The 27,667-nt window shown below is 44.8% G+C and overlaps 1 protein-coding gene across 4 annotated transcripts in view; it reads left to right on the top strand.

Annotated features, from left to right (window-relative positions):
- TAF12 (TATA-box binding protein associated factor 12) overlaps nucleotides 1-27,667 on the top strand; it is a 41,534-nt gene that overhangs the window by 11,078 nt on the left and 2,789 nt on the right. For all 4 annotated transcript variants that reach the window (XM_025363156.1, XM_025363165.1, XM_025363171.1 and 1 more), the window contains exons 2-4: nucleotides 15,737-15,988; nucleotides 20,203-20,280; nucleotides 25,003-25,117. In XM_025363156.1, the coding sequence (XP_025218941.1) occupies nucleotides 15,737-15,988; nucleotides 20,203-20,280; nucleotides 25,003-25,117 (445 nt within the window). The remainder of the gene's footprint in view (nucleotides 1-15,736; nucleotides 15,989-20,202; nucleotides 20,281-25,002; nucleotides 25,118-27,667) is intronic.

Here is a 27,667-nt window from a genome sequence, read left to right as displayed (position 1 = left end):
GAGGTGGAGGTTTCAGTGAGCCAAGATCACACCACTGCACTCCAGACTGAGCGACAGAGTGAGACTCCATCTCCAAAGAAAATAAAATAATTTAAAAAATATAGAAATGGGGTCTCACTACGATTACCCAGGCTGGTCTCAAACTTCTGTCATCAAGTGATCCTCCTGCATTTGCCTCCCGAAGTGCTGGGCTTGTAGGCATGAACCATGACACCTGGCAAAGACATACTACTTTTGATTGGGATTCTTTATGGAAAGCCCCAAAGTATTTTGTAGGCACTATATCAGCAATGTTTACAGGCTGCACTGTGAAACAGGTGTGTTGGAGGCAGACAGACTTTGAAATCTCTATGTATGGACGTAATTTAAGTCAGACAGGGAGGGTAAAGAGGGCAACAACAACAAAAAAAGAAAATCTTTTTTCTGGAGATGGAGTCTCGCTCTGTCGCCCAGGCTAGAGTGCAGTGGGGTGATCTTGGCTCACTGCAGCCTCTGCCTCCCGGGTTCAAGCACTTCTCCTACCTCAGCCTCCCCAGTAGCTGGAATTACAGGAACACACAGCCATAACCAGCTAATTAAAAAGAAAATCTTACACTGAATTTTTTTTTTTTTTTTTGAGATGGAGGCTTCTCTGTCACCCAGGCTGGAATGCAGTGGTGTGATCTTAGCTTACTGCAACCTCCACCTCCCAGGTTCAAGCGACTTTAGAATTTGCCTGGTCCGGCCAAAGGTGGAGGTTGCAGTGAACCAAGATCGTGCCACTGCGCTCCAGCCTAGGTGACAGAGCGAGACTCTGTCTCAAAAAAAAAAAGGAAAAAAAGAACTTGCCTGGTCCAACTCCTAATTGTGGATGTGGAAACTGACCAAAGATGGCACCCAGCCCTCTTGATTTGGGTTTTCCACAGTACCTCTCATCAGCCTCCTGACCACTTGTTGCTACCGTTTGTTTTCAGTCCACCATTATTTTGTTAATCTTTGAAGTCATAAAGAAAACTTATATGGTGCCAGCACATATGGATATGTGTGCTGGGTTAGCAGCAGGATGGGTGAAACACTGGTAGTTTTTGAGAGATGGGGTCTTGCTTTATTTTCCAGGCTGGAGCATGGTGGCTAGCCACAGGCCTATCACAATGTACTACAGTCTCGCATTCCTAGGCTCAAGCCATTGCATCACCTCAGACCTCATAGTAGCTGGGACTATACGTGTACGCCACTGCACTGAGCAGTATGTTGATTTTTTTTTCCCCCCCCGAGACAGGGTCTTGCTTTGTCACCCACAGTGGAGTGCAGTGGTGCCATCACATCTCACTACTGTACCAACCTCCTGGGCTCAAGCAGTCCTCCCGCCTCAACCTCCCAAGTAGTTGGAACCACAGGTGCATGCCACCAAGCCTGGCTAATTTTTTGATTCTTTTTTTTTTTTTTTTTTGTAGTGACGAGATCTTACTATGTTGCCCAGGCTGGTCTTAAACTCCTAGGCTCAAGTGATCCTCCCACTCAGCCTGCCAAACTGCTAGAATTATAGGTGTGAGCCACCAAGCCCACCCTGTACTTCGTTATCAACTTAATTTTTTCCGATGAGAAAATTGAGGCATAAAGAGTTTATGTAACTTGCTCAATACAGCTAAAAAGTGGCACAGTTGGTACTTAAACCCAGATACTGCTACCATCGTTCATATCCTTGACCACTGTACCATACACTATACTACCTTTTGTTGTTGTTAGAGACGGGATCTTTTTGTGTTGCCCAGGCTGGTCCTCAACTCCTAACCTCAAAAAATCCTCCCATGTTGGCCTCCCAAAGTTCTGGGATTACAGATATGGGGTCCCACATGTGGCCTATACTGCCTTTTTGATAAATCAAAACCAGCTGGAGCCTCAATTAACCAATCCTAATTGCAAACTGGAAAAAAATCTTGCATTTCTGTTGCTCTGGAGTCTTACAGATTGCAAATAATTGATCCTTTTTAGCTTATTTAGACTGGGAAATATGAGCTCATTTAGATACAGTTAGAAGCCACAGAGGAAAGAAACAGCCAGGTAGAAAAACCAGTCATTAAGTGAAGTTATACACCACAGTATAGGGCTTTTGTGCCATCAGGCCAGTCCTCTTGATTCCAATATTTTGCTTAAATAATAAATTACTAAACATTTCAGAGGTAAACAAAAAAGTTTTGAAGGCTACCTGGTCTTCTGTTCCCCTTTCTCTTCACCTTTGTTTTGTTTTTTAAAAAAACAGTTAATGGAATAGATGCACAGAGAATACCAGCGTCTTACAACTGTTGCAAGGTCTCCTTAATTCCTACCCTATGAAAAATTAGATCCTCTCAATACAGTAATAGGGTTGCAGCTAGACTTCTGTTTGAAGTACAAGGTTGTTAAAAGGGAAGTAATTAGGGCTTGTCATCCTCAGCCTGTCAACCACAGTTTAAAAGGAGGGAGGATAGATGTGGTTTTATTTGTCTATTTATTTATTTATTTATTTATTTAGACGGAGTCTTGCTCTGTCACCCAGGCTGGAGTGCAGTGGCACAATCTCAGTTCACTGCAAGCTCCGCCTCCCGGGTTCATGCCATTCTCCTGCTTCAGCCTCCCAACTAGCTGGGACTACAGGCACCCGCCACCACACCCATCTAATTTTTTTTTTTTTTTTTTTTTTTTTTTGAGACGGAGTCTCGCTCTGCTGCCCAGGCTGGAGTACAGTGGCCAGATCTCAGCTCACTGCAAGCTCTGCCTCCCGGGTTCACGCCATTCTCCTGCCTCAGCCTCCCGAGTAGCTGGGACTACAGGCGCCCGCCACCTCGCCCGGCTAGTTTTTTGTATTTTAGTAGAGACGGGGTTTCACCGTGTTAGCCAGGATGGTCTCGATCTCCTGACCTTGTGATCCGCCCGTCTCGGCCTCCCAAAGTGCTGGGATTACAGGCTTGAGCCACCGCGCCCGGCCTTTTTTTTCTTTTTTTAGTAGAGATGGGGTTTCACCCTGTTAGCCAGGATGGTCTTGATCTCCTGACCTCATGATCCACCCGCTTCAGCCTCCTAAAGTGCTGGGATTACAGGTGTGAGCCACTGCACCCGGCCTACTTATTTATTTTTGAGATGGAGTCTTGCTCTTGTTGCCCAGGCTGGACTGCAATGGCGTGATCTCGGCTCACTGCAACCTCTGCCTCCTGGGTTCAAGCAGTTTTCCTGCCTCAGCCTCCCGAGTAGCTGGGATTATAGGCATGCCCCACCATGCCCAGCTAATTTTGTATTTTTAGTAGAAATGGGGTTTCTCCATGTTGGTCGGGCTGGTCTCAAACTCCTGACCTCAGGTGATCTGTCCACCTTAACCTCCCAAAGTTTTGGGATTACAGGCATGAGCCACTGCACCTGGCCCAGATGAGGTTATTTAAATTGAACTCTAACCCATACCATCATGTTTTGATAGAATTATTAAATATTTTCAACTACAAATCACTGGGGGATGGACTTTCCGTATTTTCTTTGTGAATCATAGCACACAATTTCTACATAGTAGGTAATAGTAAGGGTTAATTATTATTGTTCTCTCAAACTGTCCCACAGTTAATGCCTGTTTTTTGTGGTTTTTTGTTTTGTTTTGTTTTTTTATATGGAGTCTCTGTCACCCAAGCTGGAGTGCAGTGGTGTGATCTCAGCCTCCTGAGTTCAAGCGATTCTCCTGCTTCATCCTCCTAAGTAGCTGAGATTACAGACGAGTGCCACCACGCCTGGTTAATTTTTTTGTATTTTTAGTAGAGAAGGGGTTTCACCATGTTGGTCAGGATGGTCTCGAACTCCTGACCTTATGATCTGCCCGCCTCAGCCTCCCAAAGTGTGGGGATTACAGGTGTGAGCCACGGTGCCCAGCCAGTTAATGCCTCTTTTTATGTTTTTGATTTTTATTTATTTTTTATTTTTTTGAGACAGAATCTTACTCTGTCACCCAGGCTGGGGTTCAGTGGCACGATCTCGGCTCACTGCAACCTCCACCTCCTGGGTTCAAGTGATTCTCCTGCCTCAGCCTCCCAAATAACTGGGATTACAGTCACGCACCACCACACCTGGCTAATTTTTGTATTTTTAGTAGAGATGGGGTTTCACCATGTTGGCCAGACTGGTCTCGAACTCCTGACCTCAAGTGATCTGCCCACCTCAGCCTCCCAAAGTGCTGGGATTACAGAGGATGAGCCACTGCACCTGGCCCCATTTTACTTTCTAAAATTTATTTTTTGGCTGGGCACAGTGGCTCATGCCTGTAATCCCAGCAGTTTGGGAGGCTGAGGCAGGTGGATCACTTGAGGTTGGGAGTTCAAGACCAACCTGGCCAACAAGGCGAAATGCCATCTCTACTAAAAAATGCAAAAATTAGCCAGGCCTGGTGGCACGTTCCTGTAATTCCAGCTACTCTGGAGGCTGAGGCAGTAGAATCGCTTGAACCCGGGAGGCAGAGGTTACAGTGAGCCAAGATTGGGCCCCTGTACTGTGGCCTGGGCAACAGAGTGAGATTCTGTCTCAAAAAAAAATAGGCCGGGCTTGGAGGTGCATGCCCTGTAATCCCAGCACTTTGGGAGGCTGAGGCAGGTGGATCACCTGAGGTCAGGAGTTTGCAACCAGCCTAACATGGTGAAACCCCGTCTGTATTAAATACAAAAAAAAAAAAATAGCTGGGTATGGTGGTGTATGTCTGTAATCTGAGCTACTTGGGAGACTGAGACAGGAGAATTGCTTGTACCTGGGAGGCGGAGGTTGCAGTGAGCTAAAATGGCGCCATTGCACTCCAGCCTGGGCAACAAGAGCAGAACTCTGCCCCCAAAAAAATTATTTTTAAATTTATATACAATAAAATTATTATGGGGGTACAGTCATAACTGATAGAATGTGACAAATACATACTGTCATGTAAGCACTACAACACTCAAGATACAGAACAATGTCACCCCCCACCTCCACAGATTTAATCATGCTGCTCCTTTGTAGTCAAACGCTCCTCTGCCCCAGACTCCTTAGCAGCCACTGATCTATTTTCCATCCCTATAACTGTTTTTTTCCAGAGTGGCCTATAAATGGAATTATATAGCCATTTGAGCCTTGCCTTTTTCACGTAGTATGATACATTTGAGATTCATCTATGTTGTTGCATGTGTCAGTAGTCTTTTTGTTGTTTTTGTTGTTGAGACAGAGTCTAACTCTGCTGCCCAGGCTGGAGTGCAATGGTGCGATCCCTGCACACTGCAACCTCTGCCTCCCGGGTTGAAGTGATTCTCCTGCCTCAGCCTCCCAAGTAGCTGGGATTACAGGCACGCGCCACCATGCCCAGTTAATTTTTGTATTTTTTAGTGGAGACAGGCTCTCACCATGTTGGCCTGGCTGGTCTTCAACTCCTGACCTCAGGTGATCCACCTGCCTCGGCCTCCCAAAGTTCTGGGATTACAGGCATGAGCCACCGCGCCCAGCCTGTAGTCTTTCCTTTCTATTTCTTTCTTTTTTTTTTTTTTTTTTTTGAGATGGAGTTTCACGCTTGTTGTCCAGGCTGGATTGCAATGGCGCAATCTTGGCTCACTGCAACCTCCGCCTCCCAGGTTCAAGCGATTCTCCTGCCTCAGCCTCCCGAGTAGCTGGGATTACAGGCACATGCCGCCATGCCCAGCTAATTGTTGTATTTTTAGTAGAGACAGGGTTTCACCATGTTGGCCAGGCTGGTCTCAAACTCCTGACCTCAGGTGATCCACCTGCCTTGGCTTCCCAAATTGCTGGGATTGCAGATGTGAGCCACTGCACCTGGCCTTTCCTTTCTATTTCTGAGTATTCCATTTAATGAATATACCATAATTTGTTTATTCACCATTTGAAGGACATCTGGATTGTTTTCGGTTTTTGGTAGTTGTGAATGATGTTGCTATAAACATTTATATACAGATTTTTGTGTGAATGTACGTTTTCATTTCTCTACAGTAAATACCTAGGAGTAGGATTGCTGAGTCATGTAAGTATACATTTAACTTTAGAAGAAACTACCAAACTGTCTTCCAGAAAAACTATACCATTTTACATTCACACCAGCAATGTATGAGGGTTTCAGTTCCTTTGTATCCTCTCCAGCACTTGCTTTTGTTTTTAAATTTTAGCTATTTTATATAGGTATATCATGTTTTTAAAAATTTGCATTTTCCTGATAACTAATGATGCTGAGCATGTTTTCATGTGCTTATTTGCCATTTGTTTATCTTCTTTGATGAAGGGTCTACTCAGATCTTTTGCCCTTTAAAATAAATAAATAAATAGAGTCAGGGTCTCATTATGTTACCCAGGCTTGTCTCAAACTCCTTAGCTCAAGCAATCCTCCTGCCTTGGCCTCCCAAAGTACTGGGATTACATGCATGAGCCATCATGCTCAGTCTGCCCATTTTCTTTTTTTTTTGGAGAGACGGAGTCTTGCTCTGTTGCCCAGGCTGGAGTACAGTGGTGCAGTCTCGGCTCACTGTAACCTCCACCTCCCGGGTTTGAGTGATTCTCCTGCCTCAGCTTCCCAAGTAGTTGGGACTATATGTGTGCGCCGACACACCCAGATAATTTTTGTATTTTTTAGTAGAGACGGGGCTTCACTATATGTTGGCCAGGCTGGTCTTGAAGTCCTGACCTCAGGCAATCCGCCTGCCTCAGCCACCCAAGGTGCTGGGATTACAGGCGTGAGCCCAGCTGAATCTGCCCATTTTCTAAATTGGGCTGTTATTTTCTTTTTTTTCTTTTTTTTTTTTTTGAGACGGAGTCTCGCTCGGGCGCCCAGGGTGGAGTGCAGTGGCCGGATCTCAGCTCACTGCTAGCTCCGCCTTCCGGGTTCACGCCATTCTCCTGCCTCAGCCCCCCAAGTAGCTGGGACTACAGGCGCCCACCACCTCGCCCGGCTAGTTTTCTGTATTTTTTTGGTAGAGACAGGGTTTCACTGTGTTAGCCAGGATGGTCTCGATCTCCTGACCTCGTGATCCGCCCGTCTCGGCCTCCCAAAGTGCTGGGATTACAGGCTTGAGCCACCGCGCCCGGCCTGGGCTGTTATTTTCTTATTGTTGAATTTTTTTTTGTTGTTTTTTTAGATGGAGTCTCGCTTTTTCGCCCAGGCTGGAATGCAGTGGCCGGATCTCAGCTCACTGCAAGCTCCGCCTCCCAGGTTTATGCCATTCTCCTGCCTCAGCCTCCCGAGTAGCTGGGACTACAGGCGCCCGCCACCTCGTCCGGCTAGTTTTTTGTATTTTTTAGTAGAGGCGGGGTTTCACCGTGTTAGCCAGGATGGTCTGGATCTCCTGACCTTGTGATCCGCCTGTCTCGGCCTCCCAAAGTGCTGGGATTACAGACGTGAGCCACCGCGCCCGGCCTTATTGTTGAATTTTGAAAAAAAAATTGTTTTCCTCCCCTACCAACCTTTACACTGAAAATTCTTTATGTTTGCTGGATACAAGTCATTCGTTGGATATGTGATTTATAAATATTTTCTCCTAATCTGTGACATATCTTCATTTTTTTTTTTTTTTTTAGATGGAGTCTCACTCTGTCACCCAGGGTGGAGTGCAGTGGCACGGTCTCGACTCACTGCAACCTCTGCCTCCTGGGTTCAAGCAATTCTCTGCCTCAGCCTCCCGAGTAGCTGGGATTATAGGCACCCTCCACTACGCCCTGCTAATATTTTTGTATTTTTAGTAGACACAGGGTTTCACCATCTTCGCCAGGTTGGTCTGGAACTCCTGACCTTGTGATCTGCCCACCTCGGCCTCCCCAAAGTGCTGGGATTACAGATGTGAGCCACTGCACCTGACCCAACTTACCTTCTTATTATCCTTTGCAGAGCAGAAGTTTTACATTTTGATTAAGTCCACTTTATCAGTTCTTTTCTTTTGTGAATTGTGCTTTTGATGTTGTATCTAAGAACTCTGACTAACCCAAAGTCATGAAGGTTTTCTCCTGTTTTCTTCAAAAAGTTGTATATTTTTACATTAGGTATATGATCAGTTTTGAATTTTTTTTTTTTTTTTTTTGAGACGGAGTCTTGTTCTGTCACCTAGACTGGAGTGCAGTGGCGTGATCTCAGCTCACTGCAACCTCTGCCTCCCAGGTTCAAGCGATTCTCCTGCCTCAGCCTCCCGAGTAGCTGGGATTACAGGCACACGCCACCACGCCCAGCTAATTTTTATATTTTTAGTAGAGACAGGGTTTCACCATGTTGGTCAGGCTGGTCTCGAACTCCTGACCTCATGATCTGCCTGCCTTGGCCTCCCAAAGTGCTGAGATTACAGGCATGAGCCACTGCACCTGGCCCTGAACTTACTTTTGTATAAATGTGAGATAGGCTAGGCATGGAGGCTTGTGCCTATAATCCCAGCACTTTGGGAGGCTGAGGCAGGAGGAGCGCTTGAGCCCAGCAGTTTGAGAGCAGCCTGGGCAACATGGTGAGAGCCCCTCTCTACAAATAATAAAAAATATAAAATGAACTGGGCATGGTGGTGCATGCCTGTAGTTCCAGCTACTGAGGAAGCTGAGGTGGGAGAATGGCTTGAGTCCAGCTGGTTGAGGCTATAGTGAGCTATGACTGCACCACTGCACTCCAGCCTGGGCCACAAAGTAAGACCCATCTTTAAAAAATAAACAGGTTAGAGTTGGGTGTGATGCCTTGCGCATATAACCCCAGCTACTTGGGAAGCTGAGGATTCCCAAGATTGATAGAGGCAAAGAGTTCTGGGCCATCCTGGGCAACACAGCAAGATACCGTGTCTAAAAAAACAAAATAGAAAAAAAATTAGCCAGGTGTGGTTTGCACTTGTAGTCTGAGCTACTCAAGAGGCTGAGGCAAGATTATTGCTTGAGCCCAGGATTTTGGGGGTGCAATGAACTGTGATTTCACCACTGCACTCCAGCCTGGACAACAGCAAGATCCTATCTCTGCAAGCAAACAAAAAAAACCCCCAAGGCCTGGCACGGTGGCTCACGCCTGTAATCCCAGCACTTTGGAAGGTCGAGGTGGGTGGATCACTTGAGGTTGGGAGTTCAAGACCAGCCTGGCCAACATGGGAAAACCCCATCTCTACTAATAATACAAAAAAATCAGCCAGATGTGGTGGTATGTGCCTGTAATCCCAGCTGCTCAGGAGGCTGAGGCAGGAAAATTGCTTGAACCTGGGAGGCCGAGGTTGCAGTAAGCCAAGATCATGGCCACTGCATTCCAGCCTGGATGACAGAGTGAAACTGTTTCTCAAAAACAAAAACAAAAAATAGGAAGAAAAGGGTGAATATGATCTATTTCTTCAGAGAACAAAATCCAAATAGTAGTTTATCTTAATTTTTTCCATTGGTAACATATGCACATAATACAGGATTTAGGGTGTATAGTGAAAAATAAGACTCTCCCATCTTGGTCCCATAGGCCACCCAGACACCACCATTCCCCCACCTCCCTCTGTTATCAGTTTCTTATGTATCTTGCCAGGAATAATTTATGAATTTACAACTGTGTGTCTGTGTATGTGTGTTTTATTTATTTATTTGAGACAGAGTCTTGCTCTGTCACCCTAGCTAGAATGCAGTGGCGCAATCTCGGCTCATTGCAATCTCCACCTCTCCATTCAAGTGATTCTCCTGCCTCAGCCTCCCAAATAGCTGGGATTACAGGTGCCCGCCACCGCGCCTGGTTAATTTTGTATTGTTACTAGAGAGGGGTTTCTCCATGTTGGTCAGGCTGGTCTCGAACTCCCAACCTCAGATGATCTGCCCACCTTGGCCTCCCAAAGTGCTGGGATTGTAGGCGTGAACCACTGTGCCTGGCAATACATGTGTTTTAATAAACGATAACAAAATATTCTCCCATTCTATACTTTGCTTTCATTCATTGAACAATTTCTCTTGGAGACCATTTCATGAGCCTCCTCATTTGTTTAAAAAAAAAAGTCTTTATTTAAATCATTCACATTTCATACAAATCACTGATTTAAAGTGTATGAATCTGGGGGGTTTGGGGGTTTTTTTGTTTTTGTTTTTTAATACAATCAGCGTTGGCAACCATCACCACAATGTAATTTTAGATCATTTTTGTATCCCCTAGAAGAAACCGTATACCCATTAGCAGTCAGTCTTTATTCCTCTCCTACATGCTCTGGCCGTAGGCAACAACTAATCTACTTTCTGCCTATGGGTTTACCTATTCTGGACATTTCATATAAAAGTAATCGTACAATATTTTTTTTGTGACCACCTTTTTATGTTTTTTTTGAGACAGAGTCTCGCTTTGTCACCCAGGTTGGAGTGCAGTGGCAGTCTCGGCTTACTGCAACTTCCACCTTCTGGGTTCAAGCCATTCTCATGCCTTGGCCTCCCAAGGGATTACAGGCACCCTCACCACCATGTCCGGTTAATTTTTGCATTTTTTTTTAGTAGAGATGGGATTTCACCATATTGACCAGGCTGGTCTCAAGCTCAAGTTTTCCTTTCTGTGGGATAAATATCTAGTAGTACACTGTTTTACCTGTTTTTCCTGGGGAGCTGGAGGGGTGTTTGATTTATATTTAACTGTATAACTTACATACAGTAAAAATGCACAGATCTTAAATGTTCAATGGGAGGAGTTCGACAGTTGTATAAACCTATGTATTACCACCCACTCAAATGTGTTACAGTTTTAAAATCTTACCATATTAAGAAATAGTTTAGGAAACTAAGGGTAGTGTTAGTCTGGCACCAGTGTGTGTCTGGTTATCATCTGCTTTTGTTTTGTTTTTATAGGAAGAAATAGTTTGCTTAGCCAGAATTATTTAAAACTCAGAAGTATTGTTTGCTTTTCAGCAAGGTCAATGACAGCAGTAAATTTTTGTCAAGTTTCTTAGGGAGAAACTGATTTTTCCCCTTCTCCAGAGGTTCCACTTCTTTTTTTTTTTTTTTTTTGAGGGAGTGCAGTGGCACAATCTTGGCTCACTGCAAGCTCCGCCTCCCGGGTTCATGCCATTCTCCTGCCTCAGCCTCCCGAGTAGCTGGGACTACAGGTGCCTACCACCACGCCCAGCTAATTTTTTGTATTTTTAGTAGAGACGGGGTTTCACCGTGTTAGGAGGATGGTCTTGATCTCCTGACCTTGTGATCCACCTGCCTCGGCCTCCCAAAGTGCTGGGATTACAGGCATGAGCCACTGCGCCTGGCTTTTTTTTTTTTTTTTTTTTTTTTTTTGAGATGGAGTCTTACATTGTTGCCTAGGCTGGAGTGCAATGGTCTGATCTCAGCTCACTGCAACCTCTGCCTCGCAGGTTCAAGTGATTCTCGTGTCTCAGCCTCCTGAGTAGCTGGGATTACAGGTGCGTGCCACCATACCCGGCTAATTTTTATATTTTTAGTAGAGATGGGGGTTTCACCGTGTTGGCCAGGCTGGTCTCGAACTCCTGACCTCAAGTGATCCATGCACCTTGGCCTCCCAAAGTGCTGGGCTTACAGGCATGAGCCACTGCACCCCGCCTCCACTTATTTCATTAAAGTGACTGCTGTTGGAGCTATTCCTTAAGGTTATTTCCTAATTTCATCCAACCTCGCTGGAAACAACAAAAAAAGAAAAAAAAAAATCCTAATTTGATATGTGAATATTCATATTTCGTACTATGTAGGATAGGCCATATTTTTTGTCTCCAGATCTTTAAAAAAATAATTTTTTTTTTGAGATGGAGTTTCGTCCTTGTCACCCAAGCTAGAGTGCGATGGTGTGATCTTGGCTCACTGTAACCTCTGCCTCCCAGGTTCAAGTGATTCTCCTGCCTCAGCCTCCTAAGTAGCTGGGATTACAGGCACCTGCCACCCCACCTGGCTAATTTTTTGTATTTTTAGTAGAGATGGGGTTTCACTATGTTGGCCAGGCCGGTCTCAAACTCCTGATCTCAGGTGATCTGCCTGCCTCGGTCTCCCAAAGTGCTAGGATTACAAGCGTGAGCCACCTCACCCGTCCTAAAAAAGGTTTTCATTATTTATTTATTATTATTATTTTTTGAGACAGTTTCACTCTTGTTGCCCGGGTTGGAGTCCAGTGGCATGATCTCGACTCACTGCAACCTCTGCCTCTTGGGTTCAAGCAATTCTCCTGCCTCAGCCTCCCAAGTAGCTGGGACTACAGGTGCCCACCACCACATCTGGCTAATTTTTTGTATTTTTAGTGGAGATGGGGTTTCATCATGTTGGCCAGGCTGAGGCTGGGTGCGGTGGCTCACGCCTGTAATCCCAGCACTATGGGAGGCTGAGGTGGGTGGATCACGAGGTCAGGAGTTTGAAACTAGCCTGACCAACATGGTGAAACCCCGCCTCTACTAAAAATACAAAAATCTGCCAGGCATGGTGGCATGTGCCTGTAATCCCAGCTAACCAGGAGGGTGAGGCAGGAATCGCTTGAACCCACAAGGCAGAGGTTGCAGTGAGCTAAGATTGCACCACTGCACTCCAGCCTGGGCGACAGAGTGAGACTCCGTCTCAGGAAAAAAAAAAAGAGACAAGCCTGAGTGTGGTGGCCCAAGCCTATAATTCCAGCACTCTGGTAGGCTAAGGCAGGGGAATTACTTGAGGCCAGGAGTTTGAGACCAGCGTAGGCAGCATAGCAAGATCCCATCTCTACCAAAAAAAAAAAAAAGATTAGCTGGGTGCAATGGTGTGCACATGTAGTCCTAGCTACTTAAGAGGTTGAGATGGGAGGATTGCTTGAGTCTATGAGTTTGAGTCTGCAGTGAACTCAAGAATTCTTATTCAAAAATATATATTTTAAATATATATTTTAAAAAGTCTCCACTTATTTTGTGCAATACTCAGTATTATTTGGGAAGTCCCTTGAAGGTTGTGGGAATGTTTTTGAGAGATATAGTATGTTCAGTGTGAGGCTAGAGTGATGAGGATACAGTTTGATCCTTAATGAAGCTTTTGGATAGAACTTGCTTTGGGAAAATAGTTTGCTTTTATAATATTAGAACAGCTATTACCATGTTAAGAAATGTTTCTATCCTGACTCTTCTATTGGTAATGTTTGCGGGTAGGGGAGAAGGAGGCCACATACGGTTAAAACAAACAAGTGATCCTAATACTCTGCTGTTCCCATTAGCTGGTTCTTGGCCAGCAAGTCTGCCTAGTTTATCTTGGGTTTTTAACCAGTATATACTTAGTTGCCTTTATTAAGAGTAAACCAAGATAACATGATTTCTTATTCTATTTTTTTTTTTTTTTTTTGGAGACAGAGTCTCGCTCTGTTGCCCAGGCTGGAGTGCAGTGGCCTGATCTCGGTTCACTGCAACCCCTGCCTCCTGAGTTCAAGTGATTCTCCTGCCTCAGCCTCCCAAGTAGCTGGGATTATAGGCACGTGTCACCACACCTGGCTAGTTTTTGTATTTTTAGTAGGGACTGGATTTCACCATGTTGGCCATGCTGGTCTCAAACTCCTGACCTCAAGTGATCTGCCTGCCTTGGCATCCCAGAGTGCTGGAATTACATGCATGAGCCACTGGGCTGGGCCAGATTTCTCATATTAGAAAGTCAGACAGTGTGGTGAGGAAGAACTCAGCACTAGGGACAAGAGTAGAATAGATACAGATAGACATTTATGTTGCCAACTTTTATCAAGTTCTGAAAGCCATTGACATAATTCCTGCAGGCTCATATCCCACAATTTTGCCCAATGAAATATTCCATATGCTGTTAGTTTATCCCTAACAACAGACATTCATTTTATAAGAAGACGGTCTATTTGTGCCATGATCATCATTAATTAATTTTCAAAGTTGCTTATGAAAGAGATGGAGATGTTTGTCTTGGCTCCCACTAAGGAAAAGGAGATATATTTCTCCACATCCAGTTTGCTTGGATCCTGGTTGGTGAAGATGTACCAGGCCATGCAACTAAAATGGTTCCATGGCAAGGATGGTGCTTGATGCCAGTTGTTCATTTACAGGTAGCTTTTGAAAATGGCTGCCTCTCATTTCACCGGGCTCACAGCTGTTGCTGATGTAATTAAAGATCTAGACACTCAGATAGCTGTAAGTAAGTTTGAGGCTACTGTGAGCAGAACTTGGTGAATGTGCTTCTGATCGTGGTGACACCCAAGCTGCCATCCGCAGAGTCAACCTCATGACTCTAAGATTCAGGAGGCTCAGCTGCTCCAGACTAGGGTCTCTGCATGTACTTAGATTGCTAACACTCAGAAAAAAATTGCTCTTGATAAAGAGGAGTTTACTTTTAACAACTGCTAAAAGTTATATTTATTGGGCATAGCCCTGACATAGACTTAAGCATGTTTGAAATGCCAAAATGAACTAGTCTGTATTAAGCTTTGTGACTGATTTTTTAAAGGATGTGATTGTGCTATGACTTATTTGAATTTAACATTATTTGATACTTTAAAAATAATGCATGTAGTACTTAACCTAGTATTTTTACAAAGTTCTCAAAAACGTCTTGCATATTCTAGTTTATTTATTTATTATTATTTTTTGAGATGGAGTTTCGTCAACCTCTGCATCCCAAGTTCAAGCAATTCTTCTGCCTCAGCCTCCCAAGTAGCTGGGATTACAGGCGTGTGTCACCACACCTGGCTAATTTTGTATTTTTAGTAGAGTTGAGTTTCTCCATGTTGGTCAGACTGGTCTCAAACTCCCGAACTCAGGTGATGCACCCACCTCGGCCTCCCAAAGTGCTGGTATTACAGGCATGAGCCAACTGCACCCAGCCTGTAGTTTACTTTTATTTTATTTCATTTTATTTTTAGATAGTGTCTCTGTCACCTAGGCTGGAATGCAGTAGTGGTGTGATCATGGCTAATTGCAACCTCAACTTCCTTAGCCTCCCGAGTAGCTAGGACCACATGCTACCATGTCCAGCTAAGTTTTTTTTTTTTTTTTTTCTTTTTTGCCAGGGGGGCACCGAGTATCACTCTGCTGCCCAGGCTGGAGTACAGTGGCATGATCTTGGCTTACTGCAAGCTCTGTCTCCCGTGTTCAAGCAATTCTCCTGCCTCAGCCTCCCCAGTAGCTTGGAGGGATTACAGGCATGTGCCACCATGCCTAGCCAATTTTTTTGTATTTTTAGTAGAGATGAGGTTTCACCATGTTGGTCAGGCTTGTCTTGAACTCCTGACCTCAGGTGATCTACCCACCTTGGCCTCCCAAAGTGCTGGGATTACAGGTGTGAGCCACCACGCCCAGCCCCAGCTAAATTTTTACAAGGATAGGGCTTCCCTGTGTTCCCCAGGCTGGTCTCGAGCTCCTGTCTCAAGTGATCCTTCCACTTCAGGCACGCAACATGCCGGGATTACAGACATGAACTACTGCACCCAGCCCTAGTTTATTTTTGTACATAAGATTCTTCATTTCATTTACTTTCTTCCTTGTTTCAATTTTGTGGACTATTTTATTTAACATTTGGAGATGAGATGGTTTCTAAAATCAGGTGAGAGTAATAAACATTATTCATTCCCTATTTTTAATGTGTGGGTATTAAATGGTCACCATTCCATATATACTGAAGAACCCTCAAAGTCTAACAGACCTCATTTTACTTACCTTTTTTTTTTTTTGGTCTCCTATGTTGCCCAAGCTGGTCTTGAACTACTGGGCTCAAGTGATCCTACCACCTGGGCCTCCCAAAGTGCTGGGATTACAGTTGTGAGCCATTGCACCAGGCCTCTTTTTACTCTCAAGATTCATCCTTTATTACAGGTTCTTCTAGAGCTAATTCTTGTGCTTTTCTTCTCCAGTTAATTGGCCTGGGTCCTCACAGCTCCAAAAAGAAACAGGATCTCGATAAGCTCTATGAGCTGAAGTCCAAAGCTCGGCAGATTATGAACCAGTTTGGCCCCTCAGCCCTAATCAACCTCTCCAATTTCTCATCCATAAAACCGGAACCAGCCAGCACCCCTCCACAAGGCTCCATGGCCAACAGTACTACAGTGGTAAAGATACCAGGCACTCCTGGGACAGGAGGTCGTCTTAGCCCTGAAAACAATCAGGTATCATCCTCTTACTCTTTCTTCTCTGTGCCACCTCTTACCTATTATTTCAACCTGTAATACTTAAAGAGATGTCCATCTCAGATGCTGCTTTTTTTATCTTAGCTGAAAAGGTCTTTTCCCTCTTTTGGATTTCTAACTTGTTTTGTTTGTTTTAATATAAGTAGAGAGTTTATTTGGGCCAAATTTGAGGACTCCCAACTCAGGAGACACAGATTCAAGTTGTTCTGAATATATACTCCTCTAACATTCTTTAGCAAATTATCATGTACAGTGTTTATTAATTACTGTGTTGTATATGGTTGTGTGTATGCATATATCCATCCATCCATCCATCCATCCATCCATCCATCCATCCATCCATCCATACACACACAATACCTTGCCTATGAAAGGTGTTTTTTTCTTTCATTTTGAAAAGTACTTTATATACATGTTAACCATGTAGTTGTTAAATAAAATAATAAATTGATTCATTATTCCTATGATAAAAGTATTCTTGCTTCTAGTCATTCCATCTTCTAGTTCATCCAGTTGCTGCCATTATTAATTTTCTTCAGTGATTCTAAAATCTGCTGCATTCTTTCTACCCATAATTCTGATTCTGCCCTCCAGAACCACAAGAAATAAGTATAATCCCTTTGACTTGTTTTTTGTAGGCTGTGTAGAATGGATGAGTTGGCCCAGTATTTCAAGGGAATGAGTGGAGGGACTTGCAAAGGTTAATGAGAGCGGGTTGAACAGTCAGGATATCAACCTATGTTGAATATGGAGTCTGTTGTAGAAGACAGGATTTAAAATTGTGTAGGTAGGGCAGAACATAGTGGACCTATACTAATAAATTTCTATTGGAACTTTTAGGCAATATACGATCTTTGCAGATATTTAATAAAGGAGTAAAAGTAACATAATAAAAATAGTGTATCCTATAGAGGATTAACTTGGCAGTAAGGGGACAGGATGTGGAAAAAAGGGGGTTAGACTGGGTGGATGACCAATTCTAAGACTTTTGCAATAAATCAAGACATGTAGTGAAGGCTTGAATTAGGTGATAATGATAGAATGAAGAAGAATGGATGGATATGAGACATCATTAACAAATATTTATTCATTTTTTCTTTAGAGAAAGGGTTTTGCTCTGCTGCCCAGGTTAGAGTGCAATGGTATAATCATAGCTCACTGTAGCCTCAAATTTCTGGGTTCGCCCGGGCATGGTGTCTCAAGCCTGTAATCCCAGCACTTTGAGAGGCCAAGGTGGGCAGATCGCAAGGTCAGGAGATTGAGACCATCCTGGCCAACATGGTGAAACCCTGTCTCTACTAAAAATACAAAAAAATTAGCCAGGCATGGTGGCGGGCGCATGTAGTCCCAGCTACTTGGGAGGCTGAGGCTGGAGAATGGTGTGAACCCGGGAGGCGGAGCTTGCAGTGAGCAGAGATTACTCCACTGCACTCCAGCCTGGGCGACAGAGCAAGACTCTGTCTCAAAAAAATATATATATATTTTCTTGGCTGGGTGCGGTGGCTTACGCCTGTAATCCCAGCACTTTGGGAGGCCAAGGCAGGCGATAGCCCAAGGTCAAGAGTTCAAGACCAGCCAGGCGCGGTGGCTCAAGCCTGTAATCCCAGCACTTGGGGAGGCCGAGACGGGCGGATCACGAGGTCAGGAGATGGAGACCATCCTGGCTAACACGGTGAAACCCCGTCTCTACTAAAAAATACAAAAAGCTAGCCGGGTGAGGTGGCGGGCGCCTGTAGTCCCAGCTACTCGGGAGACTGAGGCAGGAGAATGGCGTAAACCCGGGAGGCGGAGCTTGCAGTGAGCTGAGATCCGGCCACTGCACTCCAGCCTGGGTGACAGAGCGAGGCTCCGTCTCAAAAAAAAAAAAAAAAAAAGAGTTCAAGACCAGCCTGGCCAATATGCTGAAACCCCATATCTACTAAAATTACAAAAATTAGCCTGGCGTGGTGGTGCGCGCCTGTAGTCCCAGCTACTCAGGAGGCTGAGGCAGAAGAATCACCTGAACCCGGGAGGCAGAAGTTGCAGTAAGCTGAGATTGCACCACTGCACTCTAGCCTGGGTGACAGAATGAGATTCTGTCTCAAAAAAAAAAAAAAAAAGTTTATTTTTTCCTTATTTCAAAAATTATACAAGTTTATCACAGAAACTTCAGAAATACACAAAGAATAAATAGCCCATAATTCTAATGCCACCACCCTAAAATAGCCATGGTTAGCATTGTAGTGTATGGGTTTTGGTATTTTTCTTTTTTTTTTCTGTCTCTCTCTCTCTCTCTTTTTTGAGACAGAGTCTTGCTCTGTCACCCAGGATGGAGTGCAATGGCGTGATCTTGGCTCACTGCAACCTCCATTTCCCAATTCAAGCTGCTCTCCTGCCTCAGCCTCCCTAATAGTTGGGATTATAGGCGCCCACCACCACGCCCTGCTAATTTTTTTATTTTTAGGAGAAACGGGGTTTCGACATGTTGGTCAGGTTGATCTCGAACTCCTGACCCCAGGTGATCCACCCACCTCCCAAAGTGCTGGGATTACAGGCGTGAGCCATCATACCCAGCTCTTTTTTTAATTAATTTTTTTTTTAAGTGGAATTTTACTGGAAGGTTTACAGCAGGAAAGAAAGGAAAGTACACTTGGAAGAGACTCAAATGGGCACTAAGGAGGTCAAGTGCCTAATTTTTTCTTTTTTTTTTAATTTTTAATATATTTTTTAGATTTTTTTTTTTGAGATGGAGTCTCACTCTTGCCCAGGCTGAAGTGCAGTGGCGCAATCTCGTCTCACTGCAAGCTCCGCCTCCTGGGTTCACGCCATTCTCCTGCCTCAGCCTCCCGAGTAGCTGGGACTACAGGCACCCACCACCATGCCCAGCTAATTTTTTTTTTGTATTTTTAGTAGAGACAGGGTTTTACCATGTTAGCCAGGATATTCTCGGTCTCCTGACCTCGTGATCCGCCCACCTTGGCCTCCCAAAGTGCTGGGATTACAGGCGTGAGCCACTGTGCCCGGCCATTTTTTAGATGTTTTTTAAAAATAGAGATGCAGTCTTGCCATGTTGCCCAGGCTGGTCTTTGAAGTCCTGGGCTCATGCAGTCCTCCCACCTCGGCCTTCCAAAGTGATGGGATTACAGGCATGAGCCACTGTACCTAGCCGTTTCTTTCTTTTTTTTTTTTTTTTTTTTAAGATATGAGGTCTTCCTGTGTTCCCCAGGCTGGAGTGTAGTGGCACAATCATAGCTCACTGCAGTCTCCAACTCCTGGCCTCAAGTGATCCTCCTGCCTCAGCCTCCTGAGTAGCTGGGACTACAGGCACAGATCACTGTGCCTGGCTTTCTTTTGATCACTTTTTAATGGCATATGTATGTAACATGACATTTCCTTTATGAAGGCTGCCCTCAGGGAGCTTTTAGCCTATTAAGTCAGAAACAGGGAAGTGTATAAATATGCACAATGATAAAGGGTGCATAGGATACAGTAGAGGCCAAACAAGGAAGTAAGTGGTTACCTTTACTGAGATGGGCTAGGAAAAGCATCAGAAAGAGGCACCATGAGCTGAGCAAGAAAGAAGAAGGGAGGAAGAGCATGTACAGCACTTTGGGAGGCCGAGGTGGAAGAATCACTTGAGGCCAGGTGTTCAAGAGCAGGCTGCACAACATAGCGAGATCCTGTCTCTCAATAAAAAGTAAAAAAAAAAAAATTAGCCGGGTGTGGTGGCACGTGCCTATGGTCCCAGCTAGCTGGGAAGCTTAGGTGGGAGAGCTTGGCAGTCAAGGCTGCAGTGAGCCATGTTCATGCCACTGTACTCCAGTGGGCAATAGAGGGAGACCCTGTCTCAAAAAAAAAAAAAAAAAAAAAAACACTTGTCTAAAGGCAAGGGGCATGGTACAATTTGTGGTGGTCAGAGAATTGCAAATTTCTTCATGTAGAGAGGCACAGTGAGAAAAAGACATGAGGCTGAAATATACTGCCTGACAGCTGGATGCTGGCCTGTCTTCAAACTGCTCTTTCCACCTTTCCGTAAGTTACTTCTGTCTTGAGAGTATTGTCTTATAGCAGCATAGTCAGGTAGGCCAGACCGTGAACTCATTGGAAAGTGGAAATTAAAACCAACCATTTGACAGCCTTTCTTCATTACAGGGTAATGATTTGTTTCGTTTCCTTAATACTTGGTTGAAAAGTCTTCTCCCAATTAACTTTAGGTATTGACAAAGAAGAAATTACAGGACTTAGTAAGAGAAGTGGATCCTAATGAGCAGTTGGATGAAGATGTGGAGGAGGTAAGGTGGGGTTGGGTACCCCAGAAACTGGGCCCTGAGAACTGGTATAGCATAGTGGTTAAGAGCACAAACAGGCCAGATGCAGTGGCTCATGCCTTTTGAGAGGCCGAAGCAGGAGGATTGCTGGAGCCCAGAGGTTCAAGACCAGCCTAGGCCATGTAATGAGACCTTGTCTCTGCAAAACATTAAAAAATTAGCTCACCGTGGTGGCGTGCATCTGTAGTTCCAGCTACTGGGGAGGTTGAGGTGTTCTTAAACCCAGAAGGCCGAGGTGGCAGTAAACCAAGATTGCACCACTATAATAAATAAATAAAATAAAATAAGAGTACAGACAAATCTGCATTTGCTTTATACCCAATAATTGCTGCTACTTTTGCCTGTTAAAAAAGGCATAGTCTGTTGCTCATAGGCAATCACTTTCAACAATTTTAGCTGTTTCTGTAACATTCTTCTATATTTCTAAGTAATATACTTAAAGAGATACTCTTTGACCCATTAATTTTATAATATTCTTTTTTTTTTTGAGATGGAGTTTCGCTCTTGTTGCCCAGGCTGGAGTGCAGTGGCGCAATCTTGGCTGACCGCAACCTCCACCTCCCGGGTTCAAGCGATTCTCCTGCCTCAGCCTCCTGAATTGCTGGGATTATAGGCATGCGCCACCACACCTGGCTAATTTTTGTATTTTTAGTAGAGATGGGGTTTCTCCATATCGGTCAGGCTGGTTTCGAACTCCTGACCTCAGGTGATTCACCCACCTCAGCCTCCCAAAGTGCTGGGATTACAGGNCAGAGTCTTGCTCAGCCACCCAGGCTGGAGGGCAGTGGTGCGATATCGGCTCACTGCAAACTGCATCTCCCAGGTTCAAGCGATTCTCCCACCTCAGCCTCTCGAGTAGCTGGGATTACAGGTGCACACCACCATACCTGACTAATTTTCGTATATTTAGTAGAGACAGGGTTTTACCATGTTGGCCAGGCTGGTCTCAAACTTCTGACCTCCAGTGATCCACCCGCCTCGGCCTTCCAAAGTGCTGGGATTATAGGTGTGAGCCACTATGTCTGACCCTGGCTATTCATTCTTAAAGAATCACCCACTGGGCAGGCGCAGTGGCTCATGCCTGTAATCCCAGCACTTTGGGAGGCCGAAGCGGGTGGATCACAAGGTCAGGAGATCGAGACTATCCTGGCTAACACAGTGAAACCCCGCCTCTACTAAAAATACAAAAAATTAGCCAGGCATGGTGGCGGGAGCCTATAGTCCCAGCTACTTGGGAGGCTGAGGCAGGAGAATGCTGTGAACCCAGGAGGTGGAGCTTGCAGGAAGCTGAGATTATGCCACTGCACTCCAGCCTGGGCGACACAGCGAGACCTTGTCTCAAAAAAAAAAAAAAAAAAAAGAATCACCCACTGAAAAGCTGATTTGAAGCATAATTGATGAATTTGGCCCAGTAATATATGGATAAATGTTTAACAACCAGCTCTTTGGAGGAAAATGCCCAATTTGCAGTACTTTATTATTTCTGTGATGTAACTATTTCTACCAACATGACATCACTAAATACAAACTTGGGAAAAGAGGTACATAATTGGCTTTTTTTTTTTTTTTTTTTTTTTTGAGACGGAGTCTCGCTCTGTTGCCCAGACTGGAGTGCAGTGGCCGGATCTCAGCTCACTGCAAGCTTCGCCTCCCGGGTTTACGCTATTCTCCTGCCTCAGCCTCCCGAGTAGCTGGGACTACAGGCGCCAGCCACCTCGCCCGGCTAGTTTTTTGTATTTTTTAGTAGAGACGGGGTTTCACCGTGTTAGCCAGGATGGTCTCGATCTCCTGACCTCGTGATCCGCCCGTCTCGGCCTCCCAAAGTGCTAGGATTACAGGCTTGAGCCACCGCGCCCGGCCTTTTTTTTTTTTTTTGACATGGAGTCTCGCTCTGTCGCCCAGGCTAGAGTGCAGTGTCTTGATCTCGGCTCACTGCAAGCTCCGCCTCCCACTTCACGCCATTCTCCTGCCTCAGCCTCCCGAGTAGCTGGGACTACAGGCGCCCGCTACCACGCCCAGCTAGTTTTTTGTATTTTTAGTAGAGACGGGGTTTCACCGTGTTAGCCGGGTTGGTCTCGATCTCCTGACCTCGTGATCCACCCGTCTCGGCCTCCCAAAGTGCTGGGATTACAGGCGTGAGCCACTGCGCCCGGCCCACAATTAGTTTTTATGAGCTGGTCTCGGTTCACTCTAGCAGACCACAGACTTGATTGACTTCAGAGTAATTTGTCCATAAGTCAACCTTCCTAATGGAAAGTTCCCTAAATGTCAGTATCTGTGAGTCTTTTCTCTGGAATCATTCAGTATCTCCAGAGAAAATTCCAGTCTCCTATCTTGAGAGTTTATCCCTTAGCTTCTTTTTTTTTTTGAGATGGAATCTTGCTCTGTTGCCCAGGCTGGAGTGCAGCGGCGTGATCTTGGCTCACTGCAACCTCCGCCTCCCGGGTTCAAGCTATTCTCTTGCCTCAGTCTCCTGAGAAGCTGGGACTACAGGTGCTCGCCATCACACCCAGCTAATTTTTGTAATTTTAGTAGAGACGGAGTTTCACCATATTGGTCAAGCTGGTCTCGAATTCCTGACCTCGGGTCATCCACCCACTTCGGCCTCCCAAAGGGCTGGGATTACAGGCATGAGCCATTGCACCTGGCAATATGTTTTTTTTAACTGTCATATTAATGGGATTAGGGAGGAACAGGAGGTCAATTGATCTGCTGTTTAATCAGAAATCTTTCTCTTAGATGGTGTGCATTTGGTTCCCACAGTAAAGATGACAATGAGTTAATGGTCCACCAGAACAAGGAATTTTGTATCTATGGTTGTAATTTTAGTTTGTTTTTGTTTGTCAGCAGAGGAAGCCATGGGGACTCTATGGACTGATAAAAATCTCAGTTTTTTCATGTGTGCATATTTATTTACTTATTTGTTTGTTTGTTTTTGAGATGAGGTCTCTATCACCGAGGCTGGAGTGCTGTGCCATGATCATAGCTCACTGCAGTCTCGACTAAGTGGACTCAAGCAAGCCTCCCACTTCAGCCTCCCAAGTAGCTGGGACTACAAGTGCATGCCACCAAGCCCAGCTAATTTCTGTATTTTTTGTAGAGACAGGGTTTTGCCATGCATGTTGCCCAGGCTAGTCTCAAACTCCAGAGCTCAAGCAAACCATCTGCCTCGGCCTCCCAAAGTGCTGGGATTATAGGAGTGCCTCATGTAGATATGTAGATTTTTATCTTCAGAATTCTCATCCTTCTCTTCACACAGTCCAATAATAATTGATAGTGATGTGGAAAGAACTCAAGATTTAGACTCAGAACCCTTGAGTTGGAATCCTGGTTCCTCTGCTTTCTTTCTTTCTTTTTTTTTTTTTGAGACAGAGTCTCGCCCTGTCGCCCAGGCTGGAGTGCAGTGGTGCAATCTCGGCTCACTGCAACCTCCACCCCCTGGATTTAAGCGATTCTCCTGCCTCAACCTCCAGAGTAGCTGGGATTACAGATGCCCGCCACCGTGCGCAGCTAATTTTGTATTTTTAGTAGAGACAGGGTTTTACCATGTTGGTCAGGTTGGTCTCAAACTCCTGACCTCAGTTGATCCACCTGCCTTGGTCTTCCAAAGTGCTGGGATTACAGGCATGAGCCACTGTGCACAGCCCTTAGAGACTGGGTTTCACCATGTTGGTCAGGCTGGTCTCGAGCTCCTGACCTCAAATGATCTGCCCACCTCAGCCTCCCAAAGTTCTGGGATTACAGGTGTGCGCCACCATGCCTGGCCTCTATTTATTTGTTATTATTTTTTTAATTATTATTATTTTTTTTTGAGACAGAGTCTTGCTCTGTCATCAGGCTGGAGTACAGTGGCACGATCTCGGCTGACTGCAACCTCCACCTCCCGGGTTCAAGTGATTCTCCTGCCCCAGCCTCCCAAGTAGCTGGGACTACAGACACACGCCACCACACCCAGCTAATTTTTGTATTTTTAGTAGAGACAGGGTTTCACCACATTGGCCAGGATGGTCTCAATCTCTTGACCTCATGATTCGCCCGCCTCAGCCTCCCAAAGTGCTGGGATTACAGGCATGAGCCACCGCACCCAGCCTATTTATTTTAAAATACAGATGGGGCTCTTGTAATATTGTTGGGCTGGTCTCGAACTTCTGATCTCAAATGATCCTCCCAACTCGGCCTCCCAAAGTGCTGAGATTACAGGCATGAGCCATTGCGCCTGGCCTTCTGCTTTCTACTTACATGGCCACGAACAAATTAGTCTCTCTGAGTCTGTGAAATCCTCTGTGGAATGAATAAAATCCATGTCCCATTTTCTTCACAGGATTATTGTACGGACTAAGTGAGATAATGGAAACAAAAGTGCTTTTAAAATACTGTGAGTGAGGAATTCAAATGATTCACTTTTATTTTCTCACTAATAAATAAAGATATGGAGGGCAGGGATTGGGTTAGTTGATTACTGCTGGGTAGAAATTATATGCTCAGTAAGGTATGAGTTGCACTCAACCTGGGTAATGTTTCTTTTGTTCTTCTCATTCCTCTTCCTCACCTTAGCCCAAATGCTGATTCCAGCCTTCTACTAGAAAGCCTGACTAAATACGCAATACAAGCTGAAAGCACTTGTCCCAGCAACAGGAGCCCACCCTGCCAATGTCGTGCTGACTCTCCCCACTTTACCTTCCCCAGATGCTGCTGCAGATTGCTGATGATTTTATCGAGAGTGTGGTGACAGCAGCCTGTCAGCTTGCGCGGCATCGCAAGTCCAGCACCCTGGAGGTGAAAGATGTCCAGCTGCATTTAGGTATGTGGTCTTGTTTCTCCCTGAAGTATATATTCAACTGCTTCTTCAGGACTGCCAGGGAAAATGCAGTCAGAAGAACCTTCATGCCAGAGTCAGACTTTTGAGCACTGGGATTTATGTATTAATTCAATAACAGCACCAAATAGAAAAGAGAAATCCATCTATGGTAGGGAGAATGAGCCCAGGCATGGGTTTGAAACGAGATTCTGCCACTTTCCAGCTGTATCACCCTATTTTTCCTACCTAGTATCTCTTAGAGTCTGTTTCCTCATTTGTAAAGTGAGGATCATAATATCCTCCTTACAGAATAATTGTGAGAATTATAGACTATGTCTGTAAAGTGACTGGCACAGGGCCTGCACAAAGTAGGATCTAGTAAATGTAGGTACTGTTATGTCTCCACTATTCAAATGAAACTGTTCCTCAGTGTTCCCTTACAGTTTTAGCTTATTTATGCATTTTCCTCAAGTTTATAATCATAATATACATACAATTTTATATTTTCCTTTTCTACTTAACAGACACTAAATTTGAGTTTGAGTTTTTCTGGGAGATACTCAGCTAACAGTGATAACCATAATCACTTGGAAATTAATAAGCAGCCCTCTGCATTGGATACAATGTGATTAAAAGAAAGATCAGTCTATAACTGTGTGTGTGTGTATATATATGTATATATTTATGTGTGTGTATATATATAGTATATATAATTTATATATTTATATAAATATATATTTTTATATATTATATATACTTTATATATATTATACTATATATATATAAATAAATATATATATATTTTGATCGAGTCTCTGTCACCCAGGTTAGAGTGCAGTGACGCCATCTCGGCAACCTCCACCTCCTGGGTTCAAGCGATTCTCCTGCCTCAGCCTCCTAAGTAGCTGGGACTATAGGCCTGCACCACCACACCTGGCTAATTTTTGTATTTTCAGTAGAAATGGGGTTTCATCATGTTGGTCAGGCTGGTCTCGAACTCCTGGCCTCTGGTGATCCACCTGCCTTGGCCTCCCAAAGTGCTGGGATTACAGTCGTGAGCCACTATGCCCAGCCCAATGTATAACTATAGAGACAGGCCAAATGAATGAGATTCGGTGCAGATCAGTCCATGACTAATTATTGAAAGGCTTCCTTCACAGCGTCAAGAAGCTATTGCTTTGGGGAGGCATTGGTAGTCTAGGTAAAGTAAGTAACACACTTTGGGTAATGTTGCTGGTGTCTAGAGAAAAGGACAGATATTCTGGTTTTCTATTAATGTGTAGCAGACCACCCCAAAAACAGTGGCTTAGCACAATAACAGTTGTTGATTTTATTCATGAATCTGGGGGTTGACTGGGCTCAGCTAGTTTTACTAAGTCAGGCAGTGGCTGGGCCTGAGATTGTCTTGAAGGAAAGCATAGTAGTTTCCTCGGGCTACCTTAACAAAATACCATAAACCTGGCAGCTTAAAACAACAAAAAATTTTCTCTCACAGTTCTGCAGGCCAGAAATCTGAAATCTAAGTGTCAGCAGGATCATGCTCCCATTGCTGCCCCTAGGGGAGAATCTATTCTTGCCTCCTCCTAGCCTCTGGTGGTGGCTGGCAATCCTTGGTGTTCCGTGACTTGTAGCTACAGAACTCCAGGCTTTGCCTCAGTCTTCACATGGCCTTTTCCCTGTGTGTCTCTGTCTCTGTGTCTCTTCTTTTCTTCTCACAGGACACCAGTCATATTGGATTAAGGGCTAACCCTACTCCAGTGTGATCTCATTTTAACCAATTTCATCTGCAAATAAGATCATATTCTGGAGGTACTTAAGGTTAAGACTGCAACATATCTTTTTTAGGGACACAATTTAAATAACCCATAATGGAAGGCTTCATATCGTCCATGTCTGATGCCTGGTCTAAGAACACTGAAACAGCTGGGATTCTGTAGGCGTCTCCCTCCATCCCTCCCAACCCTCCCATTCCCCTTCACATTCCCCAGTCCTACCCTTCCCATCTTCCCCACCCACCATCTCTCCATATGGTCTCATCCTTTAGCAGTCCCAGGATAGCTAGACTTCTTCACCAACACGGTGAAACCCCGTCTCTACTAAACATACAAAAAATTAGCCGGGTGTGGTGGCCGGCGCCTGTAGTCCCAGCTACTCGAGAGGCTGAGGCAGGAGAATGGTGTGAACCCAGGAGGCGGAGCTTGCAGTGAGCCGAGATCGCACCACTGCACTGCAGCCTGGGTGACAGAGTGAGACTCTGTCTCCAAAAAAAAAAAAAGAAAGAAAGAAAGAAAGAAATATTAGCTGGCCATGGTGGCATGCACCTGCAGTCCCAGCTACTTGGGAGGCCAAGATGGGAAGATCACTTGTGCTGGGGCAGTCAAGGCTGTAGTGAGCCAACATTGTGCCACTGCACCCCACTCTGGGTGACACAGCGGGAAGACCCTGTCTCCAAAAAAAAAAGAAAAAAAAAACCTTGGAGAGGCCATGCCCATTTTTCCCATTTGTAATATAATCCCTCTGTGGAATTAGTTAGTAGCCAGATGTCCACATTCA

Source organism: Theropithecus gelada, chromosome 1, assembly GCF_003255815.1.
Source record: "Theropithecus gelada isolate Dixy chromosome 1, Tgel_1.0, whole genome shotgun sequence".
NCBI lineage: Eukaryota > Metazoa > Chordata > Mammalia > Primates > Cercopithecidae > Theropithecus > Theropithecus gelada.
Note: the sequence above shows the minus strand (reverse complement) of the source record. Positions and strands in the feature narration are given on the sequence as shown.